Here is a 16,501-nt window from a genome sequence, read left to right as displayed (position 1 = left end):
GAAATAAGCATTCGAATGAATCTACCAATGTAGATGATTTATTTGGCGGAAGTCACGAAAATGAATTCCTAAACGAGATACAGAAACAGGAAGAAGCAACGGACAAAGATGAGGTTCTCTTAGGTTCATCAGAGAATATTCAATCAGCGCAACATACGTTTCAAAATCAAAATACTTCTCAGGCTGATGCGTCTCTTCCAGAAGAGCCAAACAAGCTTGCATCGCAATCTGAGAATGCCACAAAGGAAATAGTGGATACAAATAAGCCACAAGCAAAAGATCACTTAGACGAACTTTTTCAAGATGACGATCACGATTTTCTCCAAGAGGTAGCATCCGACAACAAAAGTAGCCCATTCGAATTCCCACCAAAGAACGATACAGCTGAAGTTAAGGACAATGAGAAATTTGAATCTTTAAATAAATCTCTCGATTTCTTGGAATTGGACGACGACCTTCTAGATGATGAGTTTTTGGAAGATGAAAACACTGACCAAAATTCTGATGTACAAACAAAGTCAAATAAGCAAACATATTTACCTTCAACAACACACCCTTCGTCCATCAGTAATACTCCACAGGAGAAGCATATAGGGCTGACAATGAACAAGAAAAAGAATGATGCTTATGATTTTCCAGATAGTTTGATAGCTCACAAATTTAAGCCAGCTGCAAGATCTACAAACAAGTATGCACCAAGTCCTTCAAGCAATAACTCTCCACCAGCTGCTAATATGCCCCTTAAACTACACTCGTCGACAAATGCTGTTGGCGTACCAAGGCCAAATGATACACAAACTACAGTTCCTCAACCTGTCGAATCAGTTCATGGTTCGCAGAAGAAATCTTTTTTCGAGGATTTACCAATGCCAATTCTGAAACAACCAGTTAAACCAGCAAGAGCCGCCTTACCTAAAGCTCAAATGAGTCAAAGCATTTCCCCTACAGTCAACACTGCTCAACCGCAATTACAAAAACCTGTAGTGAATCCATATGCTAAACCAGCCATGAATGCTGTTAAATCACCTCCAATGAATTATGCACCGCAACCACCTCCCCCAATGGCAAGTAGTAGAGTGGGCTCACAAGTGGCTACTGGCATGGTTGCACCACCTCCAACATCGCAGTTTGCAGGTAATAATAATAATAATAATAATAATCATATGTTACCTCAGACTCAACCGCAGCCTTTCCCTAACATACAAAACCAAAGCTTGGGCCTGAATGCAAATTCGTACGCTCCACAACGTAAAACTTCAAACCCTTCACCAAACCCAATTAATACGGCAATACCTAAAGCCCAAGGCTCTCAAAGTGCTACAAGCCCTTATGTCCCGAACGCTGGACCTTACGCTCCAAGTAGCCATAAGAGGACACTGTCACGAGCGAGTTCTTTAATAGGAGCTAAGAATAAAGAGGTCAATCCTTATGCACCTGCATCTATTATCCCTAACACACAGCAAGGTATACCACAAGGTATTATGATGCCAAGTATGGCTAGTCCCACTGCTCAACCAGCTGCGGTGAACAACAATATCCATGGAAGAAGACGTGGAGTTTCGAATGTTAAGTCAAATTTTTACCATAAAGAGCAAATTGCTCCTAAGGTAGAAAACCCTAATGCTTTACTTCAACGTCAGTTTCCAATATTTAATTGGAGCAGTTCTAAGAATGTAGCTTATATGACACCATCGGCAGTCACGAATACATATAACCGTGCATCAGAATCCATTAATGTTACTGATATAAAGGAAGTTTTAAAAGATAGCCATTATCTATCATCCTTTCCAGGTCCATTTAGCAAAGTGAAAACCAAGAAGAAGGACGTGGAAAAATGGTTAGAATCATATAATGAATTTTTGGCTCAGGATAATACAGGGGAGAAGCTAGATGAATTACTCCTTTCTCAAATTTTGTTAGCGCTAGTAAGGTTTAATGGTGATTGCAAATCTGATGATTTTTCAAAGGCAGCTTGTGCGGTTCTTAATCCAAGCGTAGATTATACTAATGATAATACTCATATGGATATAAATTCAATGTCTGCTATAGCCAATGCATATAGATTAGACAATGCAGGCATTAATATTATTTGGAGTTTATTACAAATAGGTAATACAGAGAAAGCATTGGAATTTTGTTTATCAAAAGGAGATTGGGCTCTTGCCTTAATGATAGCTAATTTTGATGGTCCCGAAAAGTTCGGAAAAATTGCCTCAGATTATGCAAGATCCACATTCCCATACCAGAAATCTCAAAGTAAGGTTCATCATTTGATGCCAGTTATGTTAAAATTATTTGCTGGGAATTCCAAGGGTGCAATTGATGATATTGCTAATGTTCAAACTGAAGGAGAATGGTTTATACATCATTGGAGAGACCTTGTTTCGTTGGTTGTAATTAACAAACCCCAACAGGGACATGAATTTTTATGTGAATTTAGTAAGCTTTTAACGTTATCAGGACAAATAATCCCCAGCCAAATTTGTCTTATTTTAGCTGGACTTCCTTTATCTAATGTTCCCTCACAGGCCAATGGCATATTATTCTCAGTTATTGGATTTGGAAGCCATTCATTTGCTTATTCAGAAATTTATGAGTATACAATCCAATTATGCGCATCCAATATTCCTCCAACCGGGTTTCCTCACTTGCTTCCTCTTAAATTGAAGCATGCACAGGTATTGGCTGATTATGGATTATTTACAGAGTCTCAAAAGTACTGTGATGCAATAAGTAATATTATCAAGGCTACTGGAAGATCATCATTTTTTAATCCAGTTGCATTTCAAGAATTTCAAAACTTATTGATGAGAATCTCCCAGTCTAGCTCAACTGATCTGGGTTGGTTTGGTAGTAAAAAGTTGAATCTTGATAAAATGTGGGACCAGCTTGATAAATTTATTGGAGGTGATGAATCTAAGGCTAAGTCTGGCGAAAATGGTGTTTTCAGCAAGTTTAGTCCATCAGTTTCTAGGGCGCCATCATCGCTAGACATCACATCTATGAATAATAACTATCCACAGACTCTGCCTCAAGGCCGCCCTGATCACATAAGAGATACTTTGATGGCCACCAATTCCACTCCAGGAACTTCGTCTGAGAATTCTATATTAAAGCTGAATGGTTTGTCTTATAGCAGACCTCCACCATCACTTTATTCAAATAATAGTACGAGTTCGATACAAAAGTATGCTCCATCTTCCTCTCAGATAACATCGAAACCTGTCGTTACTCGCAATGATCAACTGTTTTCGTCTCAACAGCAGGTTGCCAACCCTGTGTACGAATCTTTACAGCAATCAAGAGTAGTTCCTAATAATCCGTCATCTCAATATTTACCAGTTAATCAAGGTCAGAATGAAAATGTCAAGGTTCCGTCGAAATATTCACCTAACCCTCAGAAAGTTTACTCTAATAATAATGCTAGCTTTCCTTATATGAATTCATCAGCACAATTCTCAAGTCTGTCCATAGCATCGCACCAGTCTTTACACATGGGCATATCGGGCGCAAATATGAATCCTCCAGCTCCCGCCAAGAGACCTTCTATTTCAAATTCCTTTTCTGAAAATCATGTTAATGGTAATTCAATTTCAGGGCATAAACATACATCATCGCTTCAAAGTGATATAAGCTTAGATTACCCGACTGAATTTAAGTCGATGACAAAGGAAGCGAATGACAATGCAGCTTTTACAGATGTACACCTGGGTTTAAAAAAAGATGCTGAATATGTACCTGAAACTATTACTGAATTGAGAGAATCAGAAAAATCTTCGGAACTTAGAGATAGTTCTAATTCATTAGTTCCACCTCAAGCGGTGGATGAAGACCAATATACTGTCAAGGAACTGACGAGTTCTACATTGCCACAGGCGCCTCTTCCACCAAAGGGCCATTCTGTACCAAAATCATCTAGTATTGCTACAAAAAAGACCAGATCCAGAGCCAATCCATATGCGCCAGGTGCTGTTGCTTCCAGAAATGGTGGTAACAATAAGTATGGGCCACAATCGAGTAATAAATATGTTTCAAAAAAAGAAGGCAGTAGCCTGTTAGTTGACACACCCTCGGACATTTCCTATAATGATATTTTCAACTTAGGGGGACACAAAATCCCTGAAAAGTCCGAGGTTGATGAAAGCAAAAGCTTGCAGAATGAGAATGATGCAAGAGAGACTTCAAGCGAAGAGGTAGCCGAAACTAAAGAGGTCAAAGGTACTATATCCACCCAGCCAGGAATACCAAAGGTTGGTCCATCATCTCAGAACAGAAATGTTAATGTGGATGAAAGTTTTGATAGTGAAGGTATAAACGATCATGATTTCGAGACCAGCAGCCTTCATACTCCTAATGCGAGAGCTCCTTTTTCAACTAATTTAAATAATTCTTTCAGGACAAACGAAAAAGAATCAATGTTCCATCCTTATCAAGATAACGAAGATAAAGTTAGACGAAGTTCCGGTTTTGGAGTGGATAGCAGCTTTGGAGATTTCCCGATTCCTGGATCACCAGATTTGACAACAAGAGCTAACTCTGTTATTGGTGGGCCTGGTGGATTATTTTCTTCTAGACTATCTCAGTCCCAACAATCTGCATTATATCAGCAATACGAGGTAGAAGATGATACTGTCAAAGACTATATACCTGTAGTTGATGAAGAAGAAGAAGATTCTGACGATGAGTCGGCGAAGAAAGAAAAGAGAAAGAGGGAAGAACAAGAACGCCAGGCAAAAGTTGAAGCAGATAGAAATAGACAAAGGCTAGATGCCGCTGCTGCTCAAAGCAATCAGAGATGGTGGCCTTTCCTGGGAAGGAGAAATGATGATAAGCCAAAGCCTATTAGGGCTAAATTAGGGGAAAAGAATAAATTTGTTTATGATGAAAAGTTGAAAAGGTGGATTGATAAAAGCATTCCACTTGAAGAACAATTGAAGTCGTCTGCCCCGCCGCCACCACCAGCTGCTAAGAAGAAACCGGTTGAAGGTTCGAGTAGCAGTTTAGGCAAACCGTCCAGTTCAAATACCCCAATTGGTCCAAGCAAGCAAGATACAAGTCCACAACCCTCCAATTCTCTGAATGGTGCACCCCTTACAGGACCATCACCATCAAGACCATCACCATCAGGTCCGCCTCCACCTGCTGGTCCAAGTTTAGCCAATGCTGGATTGGATGATCTTTTATCGCTCGGTGGTGGGCCAACTTCAGGACGTAAGACAAAGAAGGGTCCTCGTCGTGGTTATGTGAACTTGTTAGATCAAAAGTAAATAGTATTTCTACACAAAAATTAGTTACATCAACATCGTTATTCATTTAAATGTATACTTGTATTAAGTATGTTTTTTGGGAAGGCTATCATTGAAGCGAATAAGTAAATAATATTCAGGCCTAACAACCTTATTTCTCAAAACTTTATCTCTTGGAGAGTCCATAGTTAGCTCGTACCCTAGTTTGTAATACCACTGCAAGGCTTTGTTGTCACTGAAAACAGTTAAGCTAGTACCACTATTAACAAAATGTCGGTATTCATGCTTTTTTGATGCAATGACCTTCAAATGATGAGACAATTCATGTAAGTTATCTATCAATTGAGACCCAATTTTCTTCGATTGGTACTCTGCGGCCACATGTATTTCGTATAGATAAAGTACTTTGTATTGATCATTATACGATAACATGAATGAAATGAACCCAATCAACTTGCCATTCGAATCAGTGTACCAAACATAGATCAATCCAGTTTCTTGCATTTCTTTGAGTTTATTCAATTTCCATCTCAATCCTTGATGCTTTATATAGAATGCTTTCAAGTTAGATTCTACCAACAGTAAACATTTAACCAAGATATCTTTAGGCAACCTATGAATCGGTGCATAATGCAATTGACAATGCTTTTCGGCCACAATTGAAATAGAAGAGGGAAATATTTCAGGAACCACGGATGCTACTGTATCTGAAGTTTCTTTCATGAAAACTTCATCCTCTTCGTCAAAAGATGACTCGTCACTTGAGTCTATCGGATTATACAGCATGATAATAGAAGTAGTTGTTTAATAGTATAATAAATCATCAAATAATTTGCATTGCACTACCAATTTTTTATACGCGTAGCAATGGTTACCGTAAGATGATGTACATACTGACATATTCAAGTTAGTAGAAGTCATTGAAGAATATACTTTCGAATACGGTAGCAGTATAGATGGATTCTTCACCGAATAATCGGGGCACTTCACAATATCAACCAATGTCTTCGAAAAAGCCATTCAGTTCGCCAATAAAACCATCAGATGCGTCCGCGAGCTACGATATGGATATACTTGAAGACCTACACCAACATCAACAAGATCGTGCAAACCGGATACATTATCCGTTGTCATCACCCATCAGAAATGTCCTGGATCACGAACACCGCAGAAGTAGTCAATATCACCATCAAAACCAACAGGGCAGAACATCCATCATAAATAAGAGAAATAAGCATGACAGGCTACGAGAAATTAGAGATAGACACAGACAAGATAAATTAGGCATAAATCGTGAAAAAATGGTCGATAGACAAGCCTATGAAGATTATAAGTTGGAATTAGAAAGAGAGGCAAACGAGCTATACGATGTTCTAGACATCGATGAATTGATTAACCAGGAGAATGAATTAGAGTCGTACATAAATGAGAGCTTGCCAAGACATATGTACGAAACCGAACTAGACGCAATCTTGAATGAAGAACAACAAGAACTAGAACAAATGGTGGCCAATATTGATTTATCTGATAATAAGTATGCGAGTACGTAATGCAGACGTCTATTGTTTGTGACTCTGTGACTTGAATTTCGCATTTTATTGGCTGTCAGCTTTACCTGAAGGGGTAGATACAGATACCATGCATCCTTTTTTTTTATTGTTTTATCAGATTTTGACGGAAAAAAAACCTCCAATTGATATTACATAATTTTCTAAGCCAGGCCGTTGAAATGTTGTTATTATAATCGAGTACCAAAATGATGGAACAAAGCAATCTAATTATCTTGGCTCCGATTTGCTAGATTCAACAAAGACTATCTCCACAGTAGAAATACTCTCAATTTATCGTTATCAGTAGTAGTGCTACACCACATAGTGATGGGTATACTGATTGGAAAGATAAAATCCTCAAAAAATTTCTGATGACATATGCAGATACTGTCTATAATTCGGGAGAAAATTTTTTTGATCACTACATTGGTCGATTCATACATGAACTACAGTTATCTGATTATGCCATTTCATTTGTGGACAAAAATAGTTCTGCAAAGCACGGAAATTTATGCATAGTTGGTTGAGTATATGTCGATTTTAGCAATTTTTGGACTTTATTAACCAGTAGCAAGCACGTAAACATGAATTAGTCTCATTACATAAGTTAAGGCACGAATTACATTGGATACAATAAATGGTATTTAAATATGGGATAATTTCCTTCTTAAGTCTATTATATTTGATTCGTTAAGGTCTGAACAATAAAATTTAATGGTATCTATTAGATCATTATTAGCTGGTGCTTGTTTCTTTGCAGGCGCATTAGCTAGCGAAGGTGAGCTTATTTATCGCAAATCAGATATCGCTGTTTTAGTCTGTGAATCAGTAATTGAAAAGGCAGCATTACTTTTCGAGGAAACTGATCTTGTTGGATTCTGTAATGTTGATAACCAACAGGCATTAGGTACTATGGCTCACTGCTTAAAACAAGTCGCTCATAAAGGAAGTGTTGAGGCTTTCATCAAGTCTTGTGAGCCATATGGATTGACAGAGAAAGAATTTGAGCTGGCTTATTCCAATGCAACCAAACATTTAACTAATGTTACTGCAGATCCTAACTTCAACTTGACAGAGTTATACTACAAACCTGTGTTACTTTCGCAATCGAAGATTGATGCTGGATATCGTTCTGGTGTTGGTCGTTTCTATAACTACACTTTAGCTACTTGGTTTGGTGTTGCTTTAATAGCATATTGGTTTGTTGTTATGTTTATTGCAGGTATTTGCAACTATGTCCACTTCCTTTTCCCAGGCTTTGTTAAAGGCTTGAAAGGATCGTTCACTAATACTTACAGGAAGTACATATCGTTGCCTGCATTAGGAAGAAAAGTTCATGCTGAGCATATGTCGTTCTTGAGAATCTTTCAATGGGTCGTTCCAACAAGATTAGAATCAATTTTGATTTTTGTTTGGTATATCTTGGCTCTTGCTTTCAATGTATGCTTATACAATCATGATTCTCCAAACTTGTACTGGCCTACTTCTGAATCAGCTGAAATTGGACGTAAAATTGCTGACAGAACAGGTATTATGTCATTATTTTTGATCCCTACTTTAATTTTATTTGCCGGTAGAAATAATTTTATGCAATGGATTTCAGGATGGTCATACTCAAGATTTATTGCAATCCATAGATGGGTTTCCCGTGTCGAATTTCTTTTAGTTATGATTCATGCTGTTGGTATGACTTACAATGCTAAGGGTATCGCTCCTGGCAAATACGAAACTCGTAATGCTCAAGAATATGTGAGATGGGGATATGTTGCTCTTGTTGCAGCAAGTATTATGTGTTTTCATTCTTTGTTAGTTTTCAGAAAGAAGAACTATGAACTTTTTGTGTTTGCTCATATTATCTTAGCTACTCTCTTTATTATCGGTGGCTGGAGACACGTAGAAGAAGAGGGCTATCAACAATTCTTTTACGCAGCTGTAGCCGTATGGGTATTTGACAGGGTTATTAGGATTGGACGTCTTGCTGCATTTGGTGTCCAACGTGCTAATGTTGAATTGAAGGCCAATGAAACTCTTAAAGTTACTGTTCCTAGACCTGCTTACTGGAAACCATTCCCAGGTTGTCATGCATTTATTCATTTTTTGAGACCAACCTGTTTCTGGCAATCACACCCTTTCACTATTGTCGATTCAGCCATCGAAGAAAACACCATCACCTTTTATTTAAAAGTTAAAGGTGGTGTCACTCATGGGTTGTACCAATACTTAGCCAAACAACCGGACCATAAGGCACACATGAAAGTGTTAGTCGAAGGTCCTTACGGTCAAAGAATTCCTATCGACAAGTACGACACTACTGCATTCCTTGTTAGTGCTAATGGTATTCCTGGTATGTACTACGAAGCTATGGACTTGGCCAGAAGACAAGTTGACAGACAAAGAGTCAGATTCTACTGGGTTATTCGTCATTACAAATCTATCGACTGGTTTTATGAAGAATTATTAAAGTTTGAAGGCACAATTGTGGAACCAGTCATCTACGTCACACAGTCTGCTGCTGGATTGGCACAACCAATCGGCCAAGCAAGTGATTCGAGCGAATCGAACTCTGTCGATGAAAAGGATGAAAAAGACGAAAACAACTCCAGCGACGAAGTCTCCAGCGACCACGTCCAAGACTTGAAGGCAAAGTTATCTTTCGTCCAATTCAGAGAAGGCAGACCTCCAATTAACGATTTAATTCAAGAAGAAATCAATGAAGCCAATGGTTCTATTGCTTTTGTTACCTGTGCCCATGGTTCCATGTGTGATGACATTAGAAAGTCGGTAGCTGACAATCTTAGCACCACCAAGCGCGTTGAATTATTTGAACAAGTCCAAAACTGGTGATTGCATCAACTTTGGGGATATTTTAGAACATTCCCTATTATATACATACACATATATTTTTACATATGGTGAACATTAATAGAATAAATTTAATAAGTTAATTATAAACCCTATCGTAATTCAGTAAGTTTAAGCTTAAATAAGAAATACCAGAATGTATAAGAATACAAAACTCAAACTACTTAGTAATCAAGTCATTATTTCTTCCTATATGTCAATCACTCTTGAAGGGACATGCCATTACTAGTTAAATCTATTTTAAAAATAAACGCGGTCGATATGAACGCGAAAGATCTCAAAAAAAAATTTGATTCGCTCAGATTATTCTCTGTCTGATCCATGTTTATTAACAAATTTTATCGAAGTTTTTGTAGATTCCTTTGATATTCATTGATTGATTCCTATTCAATACACACTTATACGAAATTAACAGACTTTCTAACTACTTTCTTTAACTTATAGAGATATTGTTTGATATTTTCAGTGATCAACAAGAATCGGAACCATATCAACCTCACATTCGCTTAAATATTCAAAACGTCAACTAGAAGGTGTTACTAAAAGAAAATTAGTGACATACATAATACCAGAGGAAATTAAACGGAATTGAGAAAGTTTATGATGAGTGTAGTTAACTCAGTGTTGGGATCAATTTTGATGCTTGACTCGAAGCTTAATAGGAGATCGTCTAAAGATGACGACGATTGTGAAAATGATTCTCTGGGATCTTGTCAAAAACCAGTGAATGATGATAGTTTGACAATTGGGCTTGCGATCGGTATACCCGTGTTCGTTATTCTTTGCGTTTTGTCGTTTTTTCTTCTCAGAAATTACCGTAAGGGTAAGAAGGAGTCTATGGAACACGATCCAGATTTTGATGAAACGGGAGAAGCCACAGTGTTGCCAGACTTCCCTAATCAAAAGCAATATATGGAAGATCCATTTCACAACAGGAACTCTGTCAGATATCCTGGTCAGAACCACATGGCCAAGGAGTCTACAACTTCGTTGACGCAGACTGTTCAAGCCGATCCATATTTGGATAATTTTGTCTTGCCTTATCAACATCAAACTGGGTCAAAAGTGTCTTTAAATGAGTATGCTAAACAATTAGGAGAACACCAGCCATACGGCCATACTCCAAGAGCATCCACGTACATAAACAGGACGAGAAATTCCAGTTTTAGCAATGTTAATGGATCGCTTGGAGGTGAGCATTCTATTTCGCCTCAAAAATCCAAATTAAAACCTGAAGTGTCTAACCAGCGTGACAGAAGTCCTCTTAGATCTATGGGTAAGCCTACGAGCAACGAATATACCAATATTCCTAATGAATCAACGGCAGAATTCCAAGATGCTCATGATGATACAATCGAGGATAATACTTCAGACTTAGAATCTGCAAGCAACTCTGAAAGTTCAGTTGTGAGTGGTACAGGTGGGGAAAAGTTCGCTGTTAATTATGAAAATGAATCTGAATTGGCATTAAATGAACCTATAAATCCCCAAAATCATTCTAAATTTATTCCTACAAATACAGGACAATCTTTTGATTCTACAAGCGAGGAAGCTGATGTATATACCGCCAAATCTGATGCATCTGTCTCATCCCTTGATAGAGATATTGACAATAGGGACGATACTGTGGATGCTACGGTTGATGAGACAGTTGATGGTACTACAGTTGAAGATGACCATGATGAAACCAACGAGGAAATTGATATTGTTAGCGATGGTGAACCCAACGGTGTAGAAGAAGTGATTTCCAGGGAAGCAGTACAATCCCCATTCGAAGATAATGCCAAAGAATTGTCTATAAATGATAATGAAAGAAATAACGTAGATACAGACGTTTCCCAAGAAACCACTAGTCCTGAACTCGATGAATTAAGAAACAGTGCAAATACAACAGCTACAACTGTCGGCAACCTTGATATTCCATCAGGTCCACCAGTGAGAAGTAAGTCGCCTAGAATATCTGCATTTAATTTATTGAAGAACGATAGCGACGATGAAAATGAAATTGATGATCAAGAGAAGTTTTTATCGCCTGAAGAAGAAGAGGAGTTGAGAAGGATGAAGTCAGTGTATAAAGTCTATTTTGATCGTGAAAAATCTCAAAATAGTAAATTTGGCGATGCTAGAACTCATGAATTTACACCAGACCCAGATTATCCTTTGGGTGATTTACCACACAAGATAGATTATTTAAGGATCAACAAAGATTTGAAAACGGATACAAATTACGATAAGAGATTGACTACCACATCCTCAATTTACAGTGAAACCCCAATTTTCTCAAGTGAAGAACAACAATTCTATCATAATCAACAAGAATTTGTTAGTAACCCTAATATTATATACCAAGCCCAACCTCAGCAATATCAACCACCACCACGCGACTTGCCTCCATTACAACAATTGCCTCCACCTTCAGATATTCGTAAATCTACCATTCAAACATATACTGATTATCGTCCAAGGACCAAGAACCAAGCAGTGCAAAATGGTAAACAACCATTTGTTCCAATTGAAAACGATCAGGTTTGGACATCACCAATTGCATCACCTTCTATGCAATCTCAATCATCATTTGGTCAATCACAACAATCTTTGTCTACTATGAATAGTAACTTTGCTACTGCACATACTGTTCCATCTGCAACGCAATTATCAAGATCTTCAGTTGTTATGTTAAATCCAGTTACTGAAATCACTAAACAAAGAAAATTCAGACCTGCAGGCTCATTGCCATCAGGCTCACACGCTACTTCATTAACTAATGGATCTATTCAAAACCAGCAATTCTTAAATGCTAATAATGGGATTAACAACTCTGAAAGTGAATTAATTCCTGGCAATAGAAAGAGTGCAGTTAGAAGAATGATGAATACTAATTTTTAATTATTCTTTATTAGCATCGCTACCTCTAGCAGTCCATAATACTCATGTTCATTTCTTTAACGTCCAATCACGTCTTGAGTTATGCCATATAGCGTGAAAAATATAATTACATAGTTTTTTCTCATTTTGCTTTTATTAGACTAATATACAATGCCACTTTCAAAAGTGCTATATGCTAAATACCGTATTCAAGCCAAATCATAATCATCGATCTTATTCTTGTACTTAAGAACGTTTCTTTTAATCTTTGACGAATCGACCCAGGTCAAGTAATCTTCCAAGTTTCTGGTCACAAGGTACGCTGGATCCGTAATTACATTAGGTCCCACCCTTACGTGGCCCTGCTCGACAAATGTAACTGCATCACTGACTGTTTCTGCCATCTTGAGACGACACATAACCACCGGTATTCTTCTACGACAAAACGCACTCACTGTCACCTTGTTTTCTAAGTCAGATATCTTAGATTTGGTGGCAAGCACACCCATGGCATACAATTTTTCCAATAGCAATTGCTCGTGCTTTATTCTGTATGGATCTGTGGGTTGTAACAATGATAACTTATGTGCTAATTTCCGGATTTCACCACAAATCTTGTTATATTTATGATAGTCTTCTCTATTTTGAATATGGTATGTTCTCATGACCTGTGTATCCCTATGGCCTTGATCCTGTTTCCAGTCAAGGAAATCCACCTTCTTTAAGAGCTTCTGTTCATGATGCTTTAACTGTCTAACCATTGCTATCTGTACCTTTAGTGTTTGACCCTAGTATATACGGTTAATAGCTACCTGAAAAATTATTTATGGAGATGAGTCCAGACACGTGATGATCTCTAAGAATTTTTTTTGTGTAAGATTCTATAATTTTTCACTTGACGAAGTAGTATATTCGTTCAAGGTTGATCTTAAGGCTCATTGGCAAGTTCATATCTAGGACTTAGAAATAGCATAAGCAAACTAGACACCAGAATGTTCTCCAGAATACCTAGACTTTGCTTGAATGCTAGTCGTCCATTCTCAAGCAGTACTTTGTTATTATCAAACATTGGTAAACAGCCAATCAGTATATCTGAAGCCGTCCAATGCTACACGGAGCAAATACCTTTCGAATTCTGCAAATCATTCACCAAGGGTAAAACCACCGTGTCTTTGAATAAGCAAATTGTTGTTAAGGGCCCTAAGGGGGTGTTGAAGACCGCAGTTCCAGAGTTTGTCAACGTGAAAAATGAAAATAACCTCATCACCGTCAGTGTTGAAAACCCAGAAGATAAGATCCAGAGAACCATATGGGGTACATCGAGGGCATTAGTACAAAATAATATTATTGGAACCACCGAAGGACACTTGGCTATTGTCAAATTTGTAGGTACCGGTTACAGAGCCACCATTGAAACAGCCGAAGATGGATCCAAGGTGATTGCCCTCAAGATTGGTTACCCATATACGCCAAAATTGAAGGTTCCAGAAGCATTGACCGTATCGTCTCCTAATCCTGCCAGACTCTTGATCGAAGGTACTGACAAGCAACAGGTCAAGTTATTTGCAGCAAGAATCAGAGAACACAAGAAGCCTGAACCATACAAGGGTAAGGGTATTTTCGTTGATGGTGAAACCATCAAGTTAAAGGAGAAGAAGATTAAATGATTGACCGAAACTTTCCAATCATACGTAATGATGCTTAATGATACTATTCAAGCTCACATACTGCTACTATTGTGATTTTAAAACAGGGATTTTTACAATCACGTCAATATTAGTTCTATTGTTGCAATATTCCATTCACATCTTGTATATAATGCTACATATATGCTACTGTCTATATACTATTCTATAGATATAACTTATAATACTAAAATCATGGTTACACAAAACACCAAAAAAGTGCCGAAAATTTTTTGACGGTTACACACGACCTTTCATATATTTTTCACTCAGAGACTATGAAATAGCATATATGACCATAGATAATATAGAAAGTGACCAATTAAGTACTTTTGCAATACTCAAAATAACATGAATAATAGCATATGGTCTTTGGCACGTAAAGGGTTATCCTTTGCCTCCAAGCCACTCACATTTACCCGTAATGCTGCTCAACTTACATCGATTCATGCAATAACATCAATGAGGACAAAAGAATCAACAGTAAACCACTCTTTGGAAATAGCTAACATGAGAAAGAGATTGTTAGCTAGGCCTGGTTTATTAGGAGTAAAAAGAGGAATGATAACCTGGTATACAGATGATGGAAAGCAGTTTGGGGCTACCGTTATAGAAATCGACAATTGCGAAGTTATCCAGAATAAGACCGTAGAAACACACGGTTACACTTCTGTTTTGCTTGGACAATGTGATAAGTTAAAGAATATTACTGATAATAACTTGAGAAAGTTCCAAGAAGCTGGTGTGTCTCCAAAACAACATATTGGAGAGTTCAGAATTAGAGATGAAAGTGGGTTGATTCCGGTCGGAACTGAACTTACTGCGGATTACTTTGCTGTAGGCCAATTGGTGGACGTAAAAGCTGTCACTAAGGGTAAGGGATTTGCTGGTGTTATGAAAAGACACGGGTTCAAGGGTTTGAAAGCGTCGCATGGTGTTTCCAAAGCGCACAGATCTGCTGGTTCCATGGGTGCTACTCAAACACCTGGTAGAGTTTTGCCAGGAAAGAAGATGGCAGGACGTATGGGTGGTAAGAACTGTACTGTTTTTAATAATGAAGTATTGCATGCTGATGCTGAAGCCGGAATTTTAGTTCTTAAGGGACAAATCCCTGGTCCTAACAGAAGCTTTGTAAGAATCAATGATGCTAAGAAGCTTTACAGTAAGTCCTTAATGTGTATGAAATAGACTATTGGTCTAAACTCTGTATATATTTTATTCATTCATATAAATAATATTTAAATCTTGAAGTGTAACGTAGAGACTATAGACAGTATCATTCAACAAGAGTATATATACATAAACACGATGTTACGTATTTAAATACATCAGTCTATAACTTTCAAGTCATTCATTAGATAATACCAATATGTAAGAGCCCATATATTTATGAGCATTCTTATTTATATGTACCAAATCGACTAGTTTAGTTTTACAGGATGTTTATACTTTATGCGGTTCATTATGCTACAAATGCAATCTTTCAGAAGGCGAATGATACACAAGATGTACAGTATCCAATTCTTACTCCATAAACTTATTATTTCAATACTTTGGTCTCAAAGTAGGGAACTAAAAAGAAAATAGGTAATATCAATATATTAGAATAAATCTTAATATAATGAAGATGGTTCCAAAAAATAGTGAAAACACCAGTAATGAAGACAATTCCCGGATGGTTCTGGTAAAAGGCAAGAACCATGTACGATTTTGAAATTGATCTTCTGGTGATAAGGAAAAGAAAAAGAACCAGGGAAGATTCAGTGGTAGTATTTTTAATTTATAGACATCACACAAAAACCGGGTAACCTTGAAAGAGCTAGATTTCCTAATTAAGTAACAATATCAAAATACATACAAGAGAGCATTTAATATATACAAGGCATTTATTTTTTTCCGATTTTATGTCTATATAACAATAATTTCTAATATATTAAATAAGTCAGTTTATTTAGATCTAGTTAAAACTGAATTTGTCAAGAATTCTAATGCACTTCTTGCATCTGATTCAGGTAAAACCCTCAAATTGTTCAATGCCTTATAACAATAATCTTGAGCCATTTCTCTGGTCTTCTCTAAACCACCACATTCTTCAACAGCATTTCTTGCAATTTCAACGTCGCCTTCTTGGCTGAATTTCCTTGCAATTAATTCACCTAATTCTGGTCTTTCTTTCCATGCAAATAATATTGGCGCAGTTGCTAATCCCAACTTCAAGTCGGCTTGACTTGGCTTACCGAAACTGGTATCACTGGAAGTGTAATCCAACATATCATCCACAATTTGGAAACAT

General features: G+C 37.4%; 9 protein-coding genes across 9 annotated transcripts; 6 read left to right on the top strand and 3 right to left on the bottom strand.

The window, feature by feature from the left end:
• Nucleotides 1-8: 8 nt before the first annotated feature.
• Nucleotides 9-5,267, top strand: AC631_05341 (uncharacterized protein; the record flags this gene model as incomplete). Its single annotated transcript, XM_015614170.1, has 1 exon — nucleotides 9-5,267. A coding segment is annotated over one exon (5,259 nt), but the record flags the coding sequence as incomplete, so codon positions are not given.
• Nucleotides 5,268-5,330: 63 nt separating this feature from the next.
• Nucleotides 5,331-6,032, bottom strand: NAT4 (Nat4p; the record flags this gene model as incomplete). Its single annotated transcript, XM_015614169.1, has 1 exon — nucleotides 5,331-6,032. One exon carries the CDS (start codon nucleotides 6,030-6,032, stop codon nucleotides 5,331-5,333), a length of 702 nt encoding a protein of 233 aa, XP_015465009.1.
• A 215-nt stretch (nucleotides 6,033-6,247) lies between these two features.
• On the top strand, nucleotides 6,248-6,796 carry AC631_05339 (uncharacterized protein; the record flags this gene model as incomplete). The annotated part of the gene is made up of 1 exon (XM_015614168.1): nucleotides 6,248-6,796. The coding sequence occupies one exon, from the start codon at nucleotides 6,248-6,250 to the stop codon at nucleotides 6,794-6,796; it is 549 nt and encodes a 182-aa protein (XP_015465008.1).
• A 714-nt stretch (nucleotides 6,797-7,510) lies between these two features.
• On the top strand, nucleotides 7,511-9,640 carry FRE10 (Fre10p; the record flags this gene model as incomplete). The annotated part of the gene is made up of 1 exon (XM_015614167.1): nucleotides 7,511-9,640. One exon carries the CDS (start codon nucleotides 7,511-7,513, stop codon nucleotides 9,638-9,640), a length of 2,130 nt encoding a protein of 709 aa, XP_015465007.1.
• Nucleotides 9,641-10,261: 621 nt separating this feature from the next.
• On the top strand, nucleotides 10,262-12,544 carry AC631_05337 (uncharacterized protein; the record flags this gene model as incomplete). Its single annotated transcript, XM_015614166.1, has 1 exon — nucleotides 10,262-12,544. The coding sequence occupies one exon, from the start codon at nucleotides 10,262-10,264 to the stop codon at nucleotides 12,542-12,544; it is 2,283 nt and encodes a 760-aa protein (XP_015465006.1).
• Nucleotides 12,545-12,732: 188 nt separating this feature from the next.
• AC631_05336 (snoRNA-binding rRNA-processing protein) lies at nucleotides 12,733-13,284 on the bottom strand (the record flags this gene model as incomplete). The annotated part of the gene is made up of 1 exon (XM_015614165.1): nucleotides 12,733-13,284. The coding sequence occupies one exon, from the start codon at nucleotides 13,282-13,284 to the stop codon at nucleotides 12,733-12,735; it is 552 nt and encodes a 183-aa protein (XP_015465005.1).
• Nucleotides 13,285-13,515: 231 nt separating this feature from the next.
• Nucleotides 13,516-14,190, top strand: MRPL6 (mitochondrial 54S ribosomal protein uL6m; the record flags this gene model as incomplete). Its single annotated transcript, XM_015614164.1, has 1 exon — nucleotides 13,516-14,190. One exon carries the CDS (start codon nucleotides 13,516-13,518, stop codon nucleotides 14,188-14,190), a length of 675 nt encoding a protein of 224 aa, XP_015465004.1.
• Nucleotides 14,191-14,559: 369 nt separating this feature from the next.
• Nucleotides 14,560-15,396, top strand: AC631_05334 (mitochondrial 54S ribosomal protein uL3m; the record flags this gene model as incomplete). The annotated part of the gene is made up of 1 exon (XM_015614163.1): nucleotides 14,560-15,396. The coding sequence occupies one exon, from the start codon at nucleotides 14,560-14,562 to the stop codon at nucleotides 15,394-15,396; it is 837 nt and encodes a 278-aa protein (XP_015465003.1).
• Nucleotides 15,397-16,155: 759 nt separating this feature from the next.
• Nucleotides 16,156-16,479, bottom strand: AC631_05333 (uncharacterized protein; the record flags this gene model as incomplete). Its single annotated transcript, XM_015614162.1, has 1 exon — nucleotides 16,156-16,479. One exon carries the CDS (start codon nucleotides 16,477-16,479, stop codon nucleotides 16,156-16,158), a length of 324 nt encoding a protein of 107 aa, XP_015465002.1.
• Between the last annotated feature and the right edge of the window lie 22 nt (nucleotides 16,480-16,501).

The sequence above is a fragment of the Debaryomyces fabryi genome (assembly GCF_001447935.2).
Source record: "Debaryomyces fabryi strain CBS 789 chromosome Unknown contig00195, whole genome shotgun sequence".
In the NCBI taxonomy this organism is placed as follows: domain Eukaryota; kingdom Fungi; phylum Ascomycota; class Pichiomycetes; order Serinales; family Debaryomycetaceae; genus Debaryomyces; species Debaryomyces fabryi.
This window is presented reverse-complemented; position numbering and strand designations above follow the sequence as displayed.